Source organism: Bacillus rossius, chromosome 6 (genome assembly GCF_032445375.1).
Source record: "Bacillus rossius redtenbacheri isolate Brsri chromosome 6, Brsri_v3, whole genome shotgun sequence".
In the NCBI taxonomy this organism is placed as follows: Eukaryota; Metazoa; Arthropoda; class Insecta; order Phasmatodea; family Bacillidae; genus Bacillus; species Bacillus rossius.
This window is the reverse complement of record NC_086334.1, coordinates 55,870,393-55,889,008: the sequence shown is the minus strand read 5'-3', so window position 1 is coordinate 55,889,008 and position 18,616 is coordinate 55,870,393. Positions and strand designations below refer to the sequence as shown.

The window sequence follows — 18,616 nt, the reverse complement described above, 5'->3', positions numbered from 1 at the left end:
ACGAAAAATTTGATATACGTTATTGTAAGTGGTATAGCGACATGCAAGAAGAAATTTGATATACGTTATTGTAAGTGGTATAGCGACATGCAAGAAGAGTGTCATTTAGAGTTGTTTGGTGGAATATTAAAGTCTCTAGAGGTACGTTTTTTGCGATAGCTGGTCTTCAGGATTTATGAACTATCTTGCTTTAGATCATTTGTATTTTTGAATCATTAAGTTTTTTCCCTGTACAATGAATTAATTACTTCTATTAACAGTTACAGTAACAACGCTACTGCAGGGCGTGCATAACATCTTGCCAAAGGCTCTTGTTGCGTCATCACAGGCTTCTGGCAACTGGCGCCAGCCGAGAAGAACGAACAGATTGTTTGATGTGGGCGACCACAAACTGCTCGACAGTTACACTCGTCCAAGACAGCTGACTTGCACAAGCAGTGTCCAAGGCTGAGCTCCATGCCATCAAATGTGATGAGAAATCTGAGCTGGAGCTTTTTATTATTATTATTATTATTATTATTATTATTATTATTATTTGTAACATCTTAGCTCTCGGTAGACAGCATTTGGTAGGAGTTATTTCGTGAATGGAAAATAATTCGCGAGGAACGGAAATGTGTAACCATGGCGCTGCCATCTGTGGTGGACGGCGCGAACCAAAGTGTATTTGAACATGAGAACACACGAATATGCTCGTTACCGAGGTTAGATGTTGGGCACCCCTGGCGAGTAATGAGACTATCTTTTTATTTATTTATTTATTTATTTATTTATTTATTTGCTTGCTTGCTTATCGACAACACAGCAGTAAAGGAATTCACGCTACAGTTTTTTCGGGGCCCTGGCCCTGGTCCGGGGCTAAACGATTGCCAGAAAGCGTTATTCCAGTAAAATGTCCATCTCCCGTATCGTAATCATGGCACGGAAGCGTGGGAACTCAGACTAGATGTTATTACTTTTTGATTCATTACATAATAAGGTTCCACCTTCAGGGCCCCGCCTACCTAAGGCACGCATACAGTGTGCAGAGCTTCAAAATAAACCACGCGATTTGAAAACCACTCAAGATATTACGGTGGTATCTGCCTATTTTTTAAACTGCATCTTTTGAAAAGTTATAAGGGCTAAACTGCGTGTTTTCAGAATAATTTTTGGCATGAAACTCCCGATAGAGATCCTTGAAAGCACCCATGGGCCTTGCATTACTCCGCTACATGATTGTATGTTATGGTAACGGCTCGGATCCCATTTTTGGCCTATGCACGACGAGAAGACTGCGCGCCAGTTCAGAGCCTTGCGCTTAGAGGCGACACCGCGCTAGCGCAGCACCCATCATACCGCCTCACCCCTGACTTGGTTGAATACACGACTTCTACACAGGCTCAATACCTGGAGCTACCACTTGCTGCAAACCCAGTCTCAGTGCGCGCCACTAAGTGCAATAACCACTTGGACTTGCCGTGCGAACAAACAGTCGCCTGCCACATTACACTTGTTAGCACAGTTACAGTCCTTCAAGCCGCCGCAGTCCTTCGAGCGGAAAGCAGTCCGCGGTGTCCTCTGACGGGATGAAAGCAAGCCTTCACCCCAATGTCCCGTCTGCCCGCACTCCTGGTTTAATACGTCAGGATATATCCTTGGGAGTGGAAAACCTCCCTCTCGCGTAAATAGATTAGTGCTGCTTACAAAAATACTTATTAAATAGCATATCATTGTTTTGGTTTTCCAGTACCTTAGAAATGCTTCCAATAATTATTATGTATTTTCCTTAATCTTGGTAAGCAATTTCCATTATACATATATGTTTCATAAACACTCCCAGGAATCACTACAATAAACCACCACAAAAACCAAATACTACTTCTAATTAATTGTTGAATCTCCCATCGCGTATGCCATAAAAATCACAGGTTAGTATAGGAGTGTTCACTAATCAAGTACTCACTAGCCCTAAACACACGTCAGCAGAAATGTTTGGGCACAATGAGCAGTGAGGGGGTAACTGAACAGGCTTCGACGCGCCGCGCGGACGTGACCGGATATCACGGTCGCACAGCGAGAGACGTATAGAGGACGCGCGATGGTTCGTTTGTCAGAAATGCGGTGTAAGAAATGCGCAGCGAGCACACTGCTGACGTAAGTAAAAAAATATGCAAAAATCGCTCGTCGAGTGTTAAAAGAAGCACGTCACTGAATGCAAAGGGCGTAGATCGGAGGGGGGGGGGGGGGGAGGAGGAGGCAGGGGATCCCAGGACCTCCCTGGAATTAAAAGTCCCTCACTTGTAATAGCGTGAATGTGAAACAGTTTTATGTCAAAACTATGTCCTACGGAAACCTTTATATTTTAAAGTTTCCTTCTTATTAGACACATTTAGGCCAAATATGAGCAGTATACAACAGACAAGCACCCTATCTAGAGATAGCTTGTCGGTTAACCCTACGCGCACGAAACTCTCTGGCCGTGCGGGGCCCCGAATCATACAGATTTGCGCCCTTGATCGAAACTAACAGTTAAACCTCACCAAAGACTAGTATCGCATTACTAAACGCTGGCAGTAGTAATTCCAGAAGCAAACAGTCCGCGCTCTACTGTCGTCTCCCGCGAAGGTCGCGACCCCGCGGGAGGTCCATCGCCACGACGAGCGCCGGGCGCAACTCGGTTGCCAAGGTCACGCATCTGACGCGTGCTCCTAATCGAGGGTCAACTGCCGGTAGGGGTCCCAGTGTGATGTGGGAGATCGGAGAAGGCTAGCTGAGTGAGGTACGGTGCTGAGGCGGTGACTATGCTCAGGGGCCCAACAACTAAATTTCCAAAGGGGGGACAATATACCTTTTTTATAAAGAATCATCGATCTCCCCTATTGAAGCGGGGGGTCCGGGGGTCCTCCCCCGGGAAAAAAATGTATTTCAAGGTGGAAAATGGTGCTATTTAAGCAGTTTTACCATCTAAAAAATGATTACACAGCACTTTCTTTGCCACCGTTTGCCCCCACTTCAAGGATTCAGAGGGGGAGCAAAATACCCTTGCCCCCCCCCCCCGCCTGTTGTTGCGCCCCTGAATGCTGGGTTGGTGGCCCCAGCCGCTGGTCATAGCTGAAGCTCTAACACCTTCCCGATCAAAAAAGAGGGAGTGATCCCTAGCGGTTCTGTTTAAATTTATTGCTCTGTAATGTATAAACGAACTGGAAATTTCTCCCACCCTACCCTGATAGGGCGCACATGTGGGAGGGACCGTGAGAATACCGGCTGTAGGTCGGAACAATCTGCCGGTCGGGAACAGCTGGTACCGGGGTGGCAGCGTTCGGGACAGGTTCTTTGAATGATTCCTGCGATCGGAGAGGATTGATTTTTCGAATAATTTCATGGAAATTCGCCTTTGCTGGTTTTCACTGGATGTCACAAAACCCTCAAAAATGGAAAACGAAGATGAACGAACACGCCAGCATGAGCTGATGTCCAATGTCACATGCCTAGTCAGCACTCAGTGGAGGATTTAGAAGAAAAAAAACGGGAAGGGGGGGGGGAGGGGCACGGGGCACTTCATATGTTCAATTACATTGTTATGCCCATGGATATAAAATTCATTATTCACTATGTTCAATTACGGGTATAAAAGTAGGCACCAGTATATCCTTGCTAAAGCAAAAAATACTGAGGACAAGGTTTTTTCTCTCTCTCTTGAAAATGTAACAAGTGAGTGTTGTTGTTTTTGCCATCCATCAAACCGGACTACCACTTCATCCAAATTATTGTTTACAGCGATACGCGGTACCACCCGGCCTCTCCCTGATTGGCCGCTCGCTGTCCCGAGTACCTGGGCTGGACCCCGGAACCGACCGCCTGGTCTTGGTTTTCCCCGGCGGTCACCCGAGGTTACCCCGGGCAGATGCTGCCGCAGGATATCGGACTCCCTGCGCGCCGTCCTTGATCCATGTTGTGCATTCCCGTCTCCGGTGACCTCGCTGTCGTACACGCAAGCACTTATTCGTACACCCTTCCAGAAGATACTTTGTCAACGTACATGCTACCAATTTTTTTTTTGTGGTTGCAAGAAAATTGTAATGTAGCGTCCTGGAAAAGTGACTTTATTTAGTGCCGGAAAATTTTTTGTCGCAAATAGATCGTGTCGAGAGTCGAGACAAAGCACGTTTTGGTACGGTGTATAATTGTGGGAGACTTGGCGGACGTTGCCGTATCTCCCAACAATGCTTTGCGGCGCCGCTCCAGCTGATTGGTCGTTTGATCGCCTTGAGACGTAGACCCAAAGTCATTCACTGGGCTCTCTGTGGCGGTGACCGCTGAGAGGATCGTTGGTTGGTTACCACCGTGACGACATAACTCGTGTCAATGAGCGCCGAGTTTAGGGCCCAAGGGGTTCGCAATCCAATTATTCAATCCCGGAGGTCCCGTCGGCTCCCGTGAGGCGGCACAGGACAACTATGATGTACGAGCGGGAACCTTAACATTAGACGGCGAAGAAATTAAGATAAAGGTGTTCAGCAAGGCCCTTGCGTGCTTTCAAGAATATGTACCAGGTGTTTCACGCATAAAAATTGATTTTGAAAATACGCACTTTTAACAATTTTCACTCTTCTAAAAATAAAATTTAAAAACATACGGAAACAGAACTATTGATCCGCTTTCGGCGCATTCTTGTGGGCTTTTCGTAAACAGACCGCACTCGGATATGTTGAACAGCTTTCAAATCATGTGGTACGCCCAGGTAGGCTGGGGCTTTTGAGCATTTGTACGTAACGTTGCAACATCAAACTTTCATTGCGTTGTTATTTTATCAGTTTATTTTAGTATTTTTATAATTAAATGTATATAGGTAATTGTTTTCTCTTTTTATTCATTACTAGCCTTGTGTCCGATGGTAAAGTATTTGATCCGCATTTATGAATCGCCAAAAACGCTGATACAACTGACTTATTTATTAACAAGAGCTCAAAAACAAATTTACATATTTCTAACTTTAAAAATGACAAAACTTCCATACAAACTTTCACCCCCTACCTAAACCTCACGAGGGGATGAATTTTCAAAAATCTTTGTTAGTTCTTACCTACGCAAAATGTAATGCTGCTAGACCCACAGGTTGAAGCTGCGCGTTGTCTGTCACTCAGTCAGTGTTAGTTTTATTATGTATTATGTAATCATCGATTGCTGTTATTTCTTCAGTGGATGATTCAGACGCCGGCAGATCGTCGAGGTCGCAGTTCAGGCGAGCTGTCCGGCGCGTCGGTCTCCCGACCTCGGGCGGACAAGATCAAGGTCACCGGCTTATTACCGGCCGCTTCAACGAGTCGTACACGCGCCGACCTCTCCCCGCAGCTACTGTTTTTTATTTTTTGCCCCACGTGCTTTACAACTAGGAACAAGATTATATGGCGAATTGCGACGAGACAGAAACAATATTATCTGGCGGATTGCGATGGGACAGAAACAATATTATCTGGCGGATTGCGATGGGACAGAAACAATATTATATGGCGGATTGCGATGAGACAGAAATGACACAGCAAAGCATGTCGATACAACAAACGTAACACCGAAATGCAAATTAACACACCATTTGAAGCACCTGCAACAAAATGTAACTAAAAATCTTGAAATCAATCAGCAATTTGGCAAAACTTAACTCAAATGACACTAATTTGATCTTTTATCACAGTTTATTTAGCGTGAATTTTGTACCAGAAATTTTGACCTAAATTGGGTGGAAAATAATAATATTATATTGTTTAATCTTGCATCTCTTATTTTAGTAACACTTTTTTTTTTTTACTTTGATGACAGACGTTTCATACACACAAAAATTTGCTGATTTATTTTATTTTTCTTGAGTAGTTCTGTTTTGGACATGCTCATAACCAATGATTTTTCTTACTGTGTTAATTAGGTGTCAAAATGAGAATATTTTGGTGAAATATTTTTAAAGAAATGTTTGAGTTATTCGTTGAAGAATACACTTTTTTTTTTTAATGAATAAAGACAATATATAAAATACTAGCAATCATACAGAAATTTTCTGTTTTGAAAACGTAATTATCCTTTAAAAAACCCCAGGAAATCATGTCCCTACTTATAACATGCAGCGCGATAGCATGATCGCAGACCTTAGTTCCGCGTCGTCTGCTTCACTCTCGAGCACCCGGCGAGGTTGGACCGGCAACAGACCAGACTTTGGAGGACCTAGGTTCCAATAACGGTCAAGGCCATCGCAAATTCTGGTTCTCTGTTCCCCACTGTTTCCAAAAATCACCCCACGCATATTGCCGAGACGGTTTCCCCTTCTGCAGGACGCGACCGAGTTCCTTCTCCCGACTAGTTCCTTGATTCGTATTTTCTCGTGCTTGTTTTTGGTTTCTGATAACCACGCGGCCGACGAGACCATCAATAAAATAGGTTGGGGGGGGGGGGGTGAGATTTTTTTAGGAATACGCTAACTGGGGGGCAAACGACTTGATGTTTGGTTGTTCCATGTAGTAAGTCCAAGACATGTTTTGTATGACTGCAGACGAGCTAATGAGCGGTAACAGAAAACAGGTATGAAAAGTTCTAAGGAAGGGTATCGCGTGGGGCCGGCTGAAGGGCCGGCTGCCCTGTCGTACCCGTGGTTCCGACCAGCTGGTAGAACGCGCGAGGTGGGGCGAGGTGGGCACGGAGAACCGGCGGAATGTATCGGCGAGGGAACATTCAGAAACCTCGCCGGGGCTCACGGCAGTGTTTCGACGCGGAGAAGTGAAGCGGCGACCCACCTGGGACAGTCATGCCTGGGACCGAACCCGACCGTCTTGACGAGACGACCCAACCACAGCAGCCATCACCCCGTACGTACATCCGAACGCATTTTTTTTTTGTTTCATCTTGGGTTCGTCTTGCCCGAGGTGGTTGTTTTTCAGAATTTTACTGTTCTTGTTGCCGGCACACTGTTGTGTTCGTCCGTGCTGTAATGATTTCAGACTTGATTCCTTCCTGAGGGATTATCACTGCTGTACAGGGCGGACCCAGGATTGACTTATTGGGGGGGGGGGGGGAGGCCGCACCGGTAGTCTGGACCGGTTTTATTACTTCAGAGTATTATCCTGTTCATATTTTACCCTTCTGGGTAAAATCCTAATTAGAGTACAGAAATAATCCCCCTGTTTTTCCTTCACTAACTGAGCATACAGCTGGATCTATTATCGTCAGCATGCCAGGTTCAGTGTCACACTGATTTCTACGGTCAGAGACAAGAATACAATGAGTGCGTCAAGTTTTTCACACAAAAAAAAAAGGACAACTGTCCAGACATGTTAACTGTGGGGCGATACAAGACGAATTCGGGCCTATCTCCGTAGAGTTGGCGTTGCCACAGATACGCCCGTTCTTGCGCAGGGCCACATTAATTGATTGGGACATTTTTTTTTTCGCGCGTGCTTGTGACACTGAGCGTGATTTACAAACTGTCATGGCCGAAATGTTAACGTCTTATAACTAGATGGTTTGTGCCATTTACCCTTTAACTGTGATAAGGGCCACAAAGGGGAGACGGAAACTGCCACTCTAATCCAGCAACATTTTTGCTTAGTGAAACCTTGAAAAAAAAGTCACGAAATCGGGATAGCCTGGCCGAGATAAAAACCCGTGTCCTCTGTACTACGAGGCAGGCGTGTTACCACTGTGTCATCACGCTCCGCTCTGTTTACGTCTGGGCAACGGGGAAACGTTTATTTAAAGAATTGTTTTTTTTTATCGTGCAGTACCATGGGAAGATTAGCATTTGGGATTATCTTTGTTCTGTCGTAACACGGAAGCACACTAGAACTTGTACATGCGATAATTCGGTTCGACTCATGTCGCGCCTCGCACACCTGCGCGCGACCCACATTTCCCTCGAGGACCGTCTCACCCACACTGCCATTTAAAATAGTTACATTTAGAAATCAAACAACGAACACCAACCAAAGTGAATAATGTAAATATTGTGTTATTAATGTAAAATAATTGTTTAATAGTGTAATGTTTAGTTTAAGTAATTCTATCTTGTAATGCAACGAGAAACAAAAAAAAAAAAAAAAACATTGAGCTAAGCTCACAAAACTATTACGAAAGTTTTTTTAAATTTTTTCTTTCAGTGTAAATACAAAAACTCAAGTGTAAATATGTGTGTATACCATGAACCAAAACAAATTGCGGGCAAAAGAGCACAGAGTGCTGGTGTGCCGAGATAAAAGGTATAAAATCTGTAAAGAGTGCATATATGTACAATAAAGACTATGGAAATGAAATGAATGTCTCACTCGCCAGCCACAGTAACACACTCCAGCTGTGGAAGGCGCGTGCTGGCTGGTGGAGTCCGGCTCATCTCAACCTTATGGAATCGACCTTCGCGAGGAATCACTGTCAACAAATGCAGAAAATCGAACTCGGAAACAAGCCTGGATCGTACGTGTACCGACTGACACCGTGCTGAGTCAAGCAGTGGATTGTGATTAAAAAAAATAAATAAATGGCAAAAATTAACAATCGCTCAGATTGGCGAACGCACTAGGGGAAATTTCTACTCGGGGTGTGAAGATTTCCAGGCAGGCAACTCCTTCACATTTCGAATCACATTTTGTTCCGCGACTGAAAGGAAGTAGTATATCCCGGCTCAAGTATGTTTTTATATTAGCGAAGATAAATACACGACCCTAATGGATTTTTAACAAACAAGAAAGTAAACTAACACACTTTTATATCAGTAAGATAATGTAGAAATAGTTTGCACAACACGTAAATTACTAACACAAACTAAAACTGTTTTCTAAGTAAAAAATATAGTTTTTATTGACTCGACCGTACACAAAACTACCGTCGCCAACAATTATGAACCCAAGAGACATAAATTCAAATTTTAACATAATTACATCTGGGATCAATGAACACGTTTCATTTCTAAAGTGAATCCAAGATATAATAATTATATATATATATATATATATATATATATATATATATATATGTGTAGGCAAGTCTTTCAGTTCTCGGCAGATAACGAGCAAATTCATGGGTTCTCACATTGCAAATATACTTATAATACGCAACACAAACACGACATTTAACTGAGAATTCTTAAAAATAATGCCGAGCGTGATAAAAAAAAAATACGCAAAATGGGTTTTCAATTAAATTTCTAGACGCGAATCACACGTAGTTTCCGCACCCGCCACTAGAATTCGCTGCCGGAGCAGTTACGTCGACTATTGAATCATTTGATTTTCAGAGCGAAATTTTAAACTATATAATGAAACGGCTACGATAAATGCAAAAAAGACTTGAAAAATAGTAACACCGGCTTTGGATCTGATTTTCGAAAAATTAATTTTATTAAAATATTACTTATCTTGTTAAAATTCAATAAACAGTTTTTTACTATGAAGTTTCCCTTTGGCTTTGTGAACTTTGGTTCTCACAATGGCAAAAATGGCAGCACCGTGGTTACACACTTCCGTTCCGTTTACGAAATTACTTCTAGCAAATGCCGTACACCGACAGCTACGATGTTACACATAATATAAGTAATAAGTTTTTACGACAAAAGTAATAAGTTTTTCCAACATCGTTGACTAAACTTCGTATGCAATGACCTTGAGCTACACGGACACGGAATCGAGACAAGGAAAAAAAAAAAGGATGGATGTTCTGTATAAACCCAACAGTTACGTCACTGGTTGGTCAAACCAATTCGCTCCGGCACGAAACCACACAAACATTCTGCGGTGTGATCAGGAATCGTGTTCGACCTTTCCCCACCTTGATAACCCACCTTTCGCTGAAGCCTATTACCGCGTAAACACGGCATGAGTTCTTGGAATTTTCCCCGTGGTACCTGCAGGTGGGTTTACGATTGCGTGGCTTCAGAATTATTAACGTAAACCCACACGCCGATGAGCACATCGGTTAGTGCTCAGTTTTAAAAAAAGTTAATGGTCGTTAGTTCGAGCCAATGAAAACGGACGAGAATGCTGCCATTTTAAAATGGGAGTGCTTTTGTGTGTAGGTAAAATTAGGATTTTAAGGTGTAAAATAGTGCTATTTTAGCTGTTTTCGGTACTCAACTTTAAATATTGTAATGATAAAAATATTATTAATTTTTTAATAAAAAAATTGTTTGAGTGATGAAGAAAGAAATTAATTAAAGATATTTTTATCAATCCAAGTGCCTTGTTTACGTCCACTCAAAATCATAAATCATGCTCGAAGCTCGACAGTACAAAAAAAGGAATAAAGAGGGTTGGGTTTCGGCAGAACTGATCTATTCCTGGAAACAATTAGCTTTAGCTTGAAGAGTTACCCAGTCACCACCTGCTTATAATTACCGCGCTGGTTAAATACAATAGGTGTAAGATATTTGAAAACTTGGGACCCGTCACGGCGTCACACCTTATAGCTTCTGTTCGTGACAGGGGTAGGGGAAGGGAAGTAGAATCGGTAGGGCTCGCTTACTCTTCCCCTCCAGTGCAGTGGCCGGTGATAGCAGTAAGACACCCAGGCTTTTAGCTAACCTGCTTTCAGATAAGAAAAAAAAATTGTTGCTAGAGGGTTGGGGGGGGGGGGGGTCTATAGAAGGGGAGGTTAGCCGATGGGGGTGTGGCCTGTCACGGCGGGGAACTGTGACGTCACAGTAGGACCGTAGCGCAGCCTGACTAGCAGCTTGCAGGCGGCATGCCTGTCGCTCGAAAACAGAACTCCTCACAATTACAACACCAAAGTCTCAAAATGAATGAAATTTATACCATTTAAAGTATGTAATCACAGAGATTCTTACGATCTAAATGTAATTTATGTACTTCGCGAATTTAGTTTTTTAACGTGACATCGTCTAATAAATCGATGAACGCCGGCTGCACGCACGAAAAAGTGTCCCGTTACGCACCTTGTCCCGTTACGCTGTGTCCCGTTACGCTGTGTCCCGTTACGCTCATTGTACGCTTGCGCCGCATCTATCTCTCTTCCACTCGATTGGAACAATCATCGATTTGACTTTTTCGAGGCACATTAAACTTGAAACACTCCCATTCGTTTCCTAGTTTTCCTATCATCGTCCTATCCTTAACAGAATAACACAGATTGGAAGAAGTTAAATAGCAAACATGTATAAAAGTTATAGTTAAAATAATATCTTCGTTAAAGTAATAAACATATTTGAATTAATGAGTGCAAATAAAAGTAAATGTATCAATTAAATTGTAGATTTCATTTCACTCCTTTGTATCCATACAAAATAGTGATAATTCAATAAAAATGATTCAATTTTATTCATAAAAGTATGCAATCATTTCATCAATGTTTTGTTATGACGTTTTTACGTTAAACTATCGTCCGTAAACCGACTTTACATACAACCAATTTTTTAAAATATAGATAAACACGAATAGGTACATTAAAAAAATTACCTCAACATGACATTTTTCTATCTGTTAATGTTATAATACCATTTAGATTGTGTGAACATTTATGTTACACAATATGAAGAACGGTGATATTTATATCATGTTTCATATAATTATGTAAAAATGGTTTTATCATGTGTATGCCCTATTTTATTTCATTCTCATGAAATTACACAAAGAAAAATAAATTACATCGAAAATAAATAAGAGGAAGTCACAAGTTAAATATACTAAATATTTAATCAAACTTTCGTCCAGTTACAATTTACGTAATATTCTGCACGCCTTTTGGATTTCTAAAGCATCGAAAAATTTAATTTCATTAGCTCAAAATTTTCAACCATAGGCAAAAAACAATATAAATTTCAAGAATGTTATTTCTAATGTAAACAATCAAATTTTATGAATAACAGAAAATGTAACTAAAGGAGTAAATTTATCTATAAAAGTGTCACAGTATGAACTTTCCAGCATTCGAGGCCGTACATATCACCGAAAGGACTTTAAGTAAATTAATAATAAATTTATGAATTGCATATGCATTAAAATTTTTATCTGCATTTCCACACAGTTTAAAGTGCAAAACTTAATTATCATTGATCGAAAAGTGCACTAACTTGAACTACAGATGCAACACTGCAAAGAGATAAATCCATAGTCTGTAACACAATATAATAAACGTCCATACTACGAACAAAACACGTGGCGAACATCGTTTCCCGCGCTTTCAAGCGACCGCGAGCGAGCTAAGGGTCCTACTGTGACGTAGAACCCCCACCCCGAGTGAAAATGCCCGCTGGTTGCCAGGGGCAACGGCTAACCTCCCCTTCTACGTACCCTGATCACATGAATTCAATCTCTGCTAAAGTCGATGCAAACAGATGGAGTGTTGGTATCGTACATCTGATCACGACGTATATATTGTCTGGCTGTTTGTCATCCAGTTCTGAACTATGTTCTGAGCTATCTCTAGCTCATCGGGAAGTTAGTTTAAAATCAATTGCAAAATTTGTACCTAACAGAAAACAAACAGACCAGAGACCGAGTTAATAAAAACGTGGTAATAAAATAACAGCCATATGTCCACGATTAAAGCTTTCAATTGCGGCTTTTTAGCTCGTAACATAGAAATATACACTAATCCGAATTAAGAATATTTAACTTTAATATCTACATAATATTACATGTAATGCAACATCGTCTATCTCGAGCTTATTTTTTTAACATTAAACAAATATCAATTTAAAAAAAATTGTTGCTTTCACGAATTGTGAAAACATTCTATGCTCGTGTAGTTGCATAGTATATATGTATGTATGTATGTATGTATGTATGTATGTATGTATATATATATGTATATGTATATATATATATAATCACACCAGAAACACACGAGAAGACAATAAATATCCAGAATCTAACACAAAAATCAAGATCCCGATCAAAGCTTTTTTTTTCATACTATTCCTTTCCTACTACATTACTTTCGCCACGCAAAAGCATTTCGCGCCAACATATTCTACTGCACTCTGATGTGTGTTCTCCGATAATTTTGAGATAAAAATTTACAATTTACGATTTGTAACTTCTGCCAAAAACTTATTCGCACACCACCCGTTAACGACACTTATACATATTAACACATGGCTAATTCTCAGTGTTTTTAAGTGCTAAATCGTAAATTCGCCTTCATTCAACTTCACTATATTTGACGGATATTGTGAAAAACGAAAGTGTATGTAATCATACAACTACTCCATTTCCAAAAGAGTATGCATGTATAATGTGTTTATGGTCGTGTGTTGTGTGGTTGCGATGAGTACCAAAAAATTTACCGGAAATCCTTAAATTAATAATTCCATTATTTATACATAATCAAAACATCAGGTTTTATCAAATCGCGGTTGCTACACGTGTATGTATACTTTTTTTTGGACAGGATTAAACCAACACAATACACCAGTGTAAAATTTCAAATAAAAAAATCATTTATATCCTCATTGGTTCAAAGACACGTTAATTTTATTGAATGTAAATTATTTTCTGTGTTAATTAGTTATAGTCTACACATTATTATTTTTTCCCCGAAGGTTATATATACGACTGGACAAAAATGAAATGGTGGTTTCCACATAATTGTCAGGCGCCCGGGCTCTGAAACGCTAAGGGCGATACTGTCTCGCTTATTACACGCTTCTTCGCCTCTACGCGTCAGGCACATGACTGTCGTGCAGTCGATAACACGCCTCTACGGGATTAAGCGACGACCCTGTAATTGTCACGACGGAAAATTAAAGATAATGGATTCCTGCGCGTCCCTATGCCACTTACAGTAGCGAGTTTAAATTTTTTTTATTGCCTAAAAAAAAAGTACGTGTAAATACCCGGTTTAACTTTTTACACTGCCCAAGAAAAAATACGCGTTAAAAACGAAACAATAAAAAAAAACTTAAGTAGGCTAGTTCAATAGCTCTTAAATTCTTTTCTTAAACACTTTCAGCGCGTCTAGAGCGGTTTGTTGGAATGAGTGTTATCACGTGGAGCCCTGAGCGCAGTCTCGTGACCTAGCAGGCCCCGTCTCCCCGGGCTACACACACACTGCGCACAGATTCCCGCAGAAACACGTGATCTGGAGTGGGGTCTTCTTACGAATACCATTTGAGGATTCGCTGAGGGCGGATAAGTATTCCCCCCCCCCCGAATAAGTTTTCAAAAAAAGGTATTTAATTTTTTTTTGGCCAAAACGCGTGATCAAGAGTAATTTTCAGGCGTGGAAAAAAAAACCTGTACAGATTCTTGAAAGCACTCCAGGGACTTGCATTACACCTTTATCTTAATTTCTTCGCCACATAATGTTACGATTACCGCTCACACAAATACACCCCTGACTAGGCGGAAACCCGTAACACATTGGACAAAAAAAAAAAAAAATGTGGCACTGCTTTCACAGAAAACATCGAACTACAACGGAATCATGATTTTTATTTTTGCAGACGAATTCACACTCACCTCCATTCTTGTTCATGACTTCGTGGAAATCGTTGATCAGGTTCACAATGAGGGCCATTTTGGAATCAAGGAACGTTCAGATTTGGCTTGGTAGGACAAAGTTGAACCTGGAACAAGAAACAAAATATGTGAGGAACAGCTTACATTACACAGCCTGGAAAATATTGACACTTTATCTACAGGTAAGTAATAATATGTACTGTAACACTAAAACATGCAACTTCCTTTCTATTCAGTACATTCTTTCCCAAGTAATGTTTATACGTTTTAATAAAATATTGAGTTATTTATACATCCGTGTTTTGAGAACAATTAAAGATTAACATAAGTTTTCATTAGATTCTAAAGTTTGCGTTTGTTTGTGATAATCTAAAAATGTCAAGTTAAAACTATTTGTTTAACGATAACCATATTTGGCTCCTAAAAGTCGCGATAAGTATGTTTAAACAAATTCCCAGCTAACACATTCCCACAAACTGGCTTCTTTCAAAGGGGTGATTATAAAAATACCACAAATATGTACGAATAATTTTGAATGAACTAGTGCCTAAATAATCAACGGTTACATTCAAACACACAAGAGCACACCAAAAAGAAAAATGAAGTCTTGTATTCGAACAAATATTTACCGAGGTGTCTCAAAACATTCACATGTGAGGTGCTTACACATGATTAAATCGTTATACATCCTATTCATAATTTTAAATTAATCAGAAATGTGCAAAACCAACTATGTTCATTGAATGAGATTTACATAAATAAGGAACCAAAATGACGGTGTAACATTTTTTATTAGCACTTTTGTTTAAAAACAATTGCTAAATTGTACTCTCAATACTAAAACGTTGAACAAGTCAAATAAGTTTAATTTAGAAAGTAACATGGCCGTTTTTTTTTACAGGTCAAAATATAAAAAAAAAAAATTATACGTTCAACTTCGATTGTTAACGCGATTCTGATGTTGGTATAAACGAAATCGTTTGTGAACAATAGGCACCCGATCTAGTGATAACCCCCCCCCCCAACCCGGTTTACACGATACCAATTTCCCCGACGTCGATGTGTACACGGTGTGAAAATTCATGTGAAAAAAATGTGTGAGCGAGTCTTTCAGTATTCGCCAATGATGTGTGTGAACCATATAACCTCGGTAACGAGAAAACTCACGTGTTCTCATGTTGCAAATAACTTATAATACGAAACTCGGACACGAAATTTTAACATAGAATTGTTTAAAATAATGCCGAGCGTGCTTAATTTACGTAAAATGCGTTTTCATTTAAATTTCTGAAGCAAATCAAGCGTAGTTTCCGCACCCGACTCTAGAATTCGCTGCCAAAGCAACTACGTCGACTATAGAATCATTCGATTTGCAGAGTGGTATTTTAAACTATTAAAAATGAAACGGCTCTGATAAAAGCGAAAAATACTTGATAAAATACTAATACTAGACTTTGGACCTGGTTTTTAGCAATGAATTTTATTAAAATACTGCCCATCGTGTTAAAATTAATTAAAAAGTTAATACAAAAAATTTTTTCTTTGGCTTTGTGAACTTTGGTTAGTGACATCCGCCACAGATGGAAGAACCGTGGTTAGACTTTCAGTTTCATTAATGAAATGGCTCCCACCAAATGCCGTATACCGAGAGCTAAGATGTTACCCATTAACATATGATAGTGTGTACTAAGCCTTATTTTCTAGAGCAAGTCGTAAGCACTAACTGTACGTGGCCTGCAAGTTCATTTGGTGACAAGCGACTTTGTGTTACTTCGGCGCTCTACTGCAGACACCGCTCACCCATCTCGTCAAACATGCAGCACCACGCTGTTGATGCAGTGGTTACACGCCCGTGCCTGGGACGCCTCCCATGAAGCATGGGGACATGACACAGCCTGCCTAACTCGTAAACTTGTAAAGTCATGCTCACAAGATACACAAGATAGAGGTCAAACGATGGAGCTACCATGATAAAGAAGAGTGTGCGGCATGACGTAAACAATCTTCCTTGTCTCGAACGTGATTATGCGCAAGCCCTCCTGATCTCGATAAGGAATTTTTAATTGAAGAACGTCGAATGTTTATGGACATTTGAAGAAAGAAACATCACCGTGAAAAGTGAGAATACATTCAAGCCGAATTCAAGTAGAACCTCCCAACTTTGAAAAAAATAAATCATGGACACTTAGTACGGATGCTTTGAAGGCGATGAAGAAGGTTTGACGTCAAAGATTTCGAAATCTTACAGTAATACTGATGAAGATGGGAATGTGTATGTCGTTGATTGTGATACTGAGACTGGTGATAAAAACAGAAGACTATAGAGATTTCCTAAAGTTGTAAAGAACGTGGAAGCAGCAGCAGACACAACGTGGGACGATCATAATGGATCCAAAATGACGACCCCAGTCTTGTCACCGAGATGTGCCCTGGTACTGATATCCGCCAGAGACCCTCCTCGACGACTGCACACCGCCTCGCCACACGCGAACTGCTTCGCGTGGTATCGTCGTACGTATATCAAAGGCAATGCGGAGATAAAGCAAGTGCCCGAGTTGGAAAATGACATAAGGAACGTGTAACGCGAACCTTGCCCGTCCCGAGGATCCCGCAGTCAGTCATGGTTGTTTGCTCTCAGGTCGCGAGCGTCTAGCGAGTCATGCCGTGCATGGGGAGCCCGCCCGGTGCGACAGACAGCCCGACTTGCGAGCAGAGGGTCGCAGGTATTCCAGCGAACACGGGGCGAGGCGTGTGGCGGCGTCATCTCGGGCGAGGCGCGCTAACAACTGAAGAGGGAAAGATGCACTGCAATCTACTGGCAAGAAGTTAATTTTCGACGCAAATCTTCCCCCCAAAAATTACAGAAATATTGTTTCCTAAAACAATTCTTCTCCCGAACACATTTTTAAAAAAGCAGGAAATTATTCTGTACCGTACTCCCGCACAAACGTGAGCAGTCATTTGCTCGTGACGAGATCACATTGAAATACCTGAAAACTTACATACGCAAGTTTAGTTTAAATCTGTAGATGCAACGGAATATTTTTTTTAGTAGGTATTCACGTGGAATAATTTTGACGGAAACAACAGTCTGTTTATTAGCGTGACCACCAAATTAAAGTATTTTTTAGTAAAGGTTATGGAAACTACCTACGTATTTGTTTTGTTGCCACCAAGAATTATTTGGCAGGGTGAATACATACCTACATTATATATACATATATATATAGCCTATATGTGACGGTGAGAAAGGTAGGGGTGCTACAAGTCCAAATGCTCTTTATTAAAAAAAAATCACTGTAAAAAAAAACATTCAAAACGTAACGGTGTGTATATTGGGTTATAAAATGACTCGTAATCATGTCTCAGTAATCTGTAAAGTTTTTAAAATGAAAATATATTTACCTAAGGTTTTGGAAGCTTTCGGGCTATTTTAAGAGTTATTGATTAGCATCCTTCTCCGCACTGTTAAATGTGTTTTAACCTGAAATTCACGATGAATGCTGCTTTTAAAAAAGCCCAGGGATCTTCCACGTATTTAAGGATATCTTTATACATTCACGGATGTTATGTACACTCAAGATGAATCATTTTGGAATGTAAAGTAAATCTTTATAAATACGTTAGACCCACAACCAAACACTCGTCTTCGCCTTGTTCGCACCGAAGCACAAGCGGCAAGCATCGCCGTTCCTTTCGGGGGAGAGCCCCCGTGAGCGCTGTCCCGGAGCATTAAAAAATAAAATAAAAATAAATTGTATATATATTTGCTAACCATATTTATATTACGCCAACCTGTTTCTCTATTTTCTACTGCGGTTTTGCTAATATATCTTAAGGATTAGTTTTATCAATTCTAACGATCAAAGTCCGATGAAATCGCGTCATAAGGAGCCAGTACAATCATTGAAGGTTTTTCTTATACGAAATCACGAAAGCTCAAGTTGAAATTAAAAGCAAACGGTATTCACCAGCACTTTAAATTGCATAATAATTACAAATCAGTTCTCCCGCTTTCCATTACTATGCATATTTTTCAGAGAAACTTAAAACTACGAAAATTCAAATTAAAATGGCGAGGTCCTTTAGGCGCGGGGCCCTATAGGCGCGGGGCCCTATAGGCGCGGGGCCCTATAGGCGCGGGGCCCTATAGGCGCGGGGCCCTATAGGCGCGGGGCCCTATAGGC

General features: G+C 40.7%; 1 protein-coding gene across 9 annotated transcripts in view; it reads right to left on the bottom strand.

Annotated features, from left to right (window-relative positions):
* LOC134533212 (very long chain fatty acid elongase AAEL008004-like) overlaps positions 1 to 18,616 on the bottom strand; it is a 197,824-nt gene that overhangs the window by 34,331 nt on the left and 144,877 nt on the right. For all 9 annotated transcript variants that reach the window (XM_063370603.1, XM_063370599.1, XM_063370595.1 and 6 more), the window contains one exon: positions 14,430 to 14,536. In XM_063370603.1, coding sequence (XP_063226673.1) covers positions 14,430 to 14,487 — 58 coding nt within the window. In that variant the 5' untranslated portion in view covers positions 14,488 to 14,536. The remainder of the gene's footprint in view (positions 1 to 14,429; positions 14,537 to 18,616) is intronic.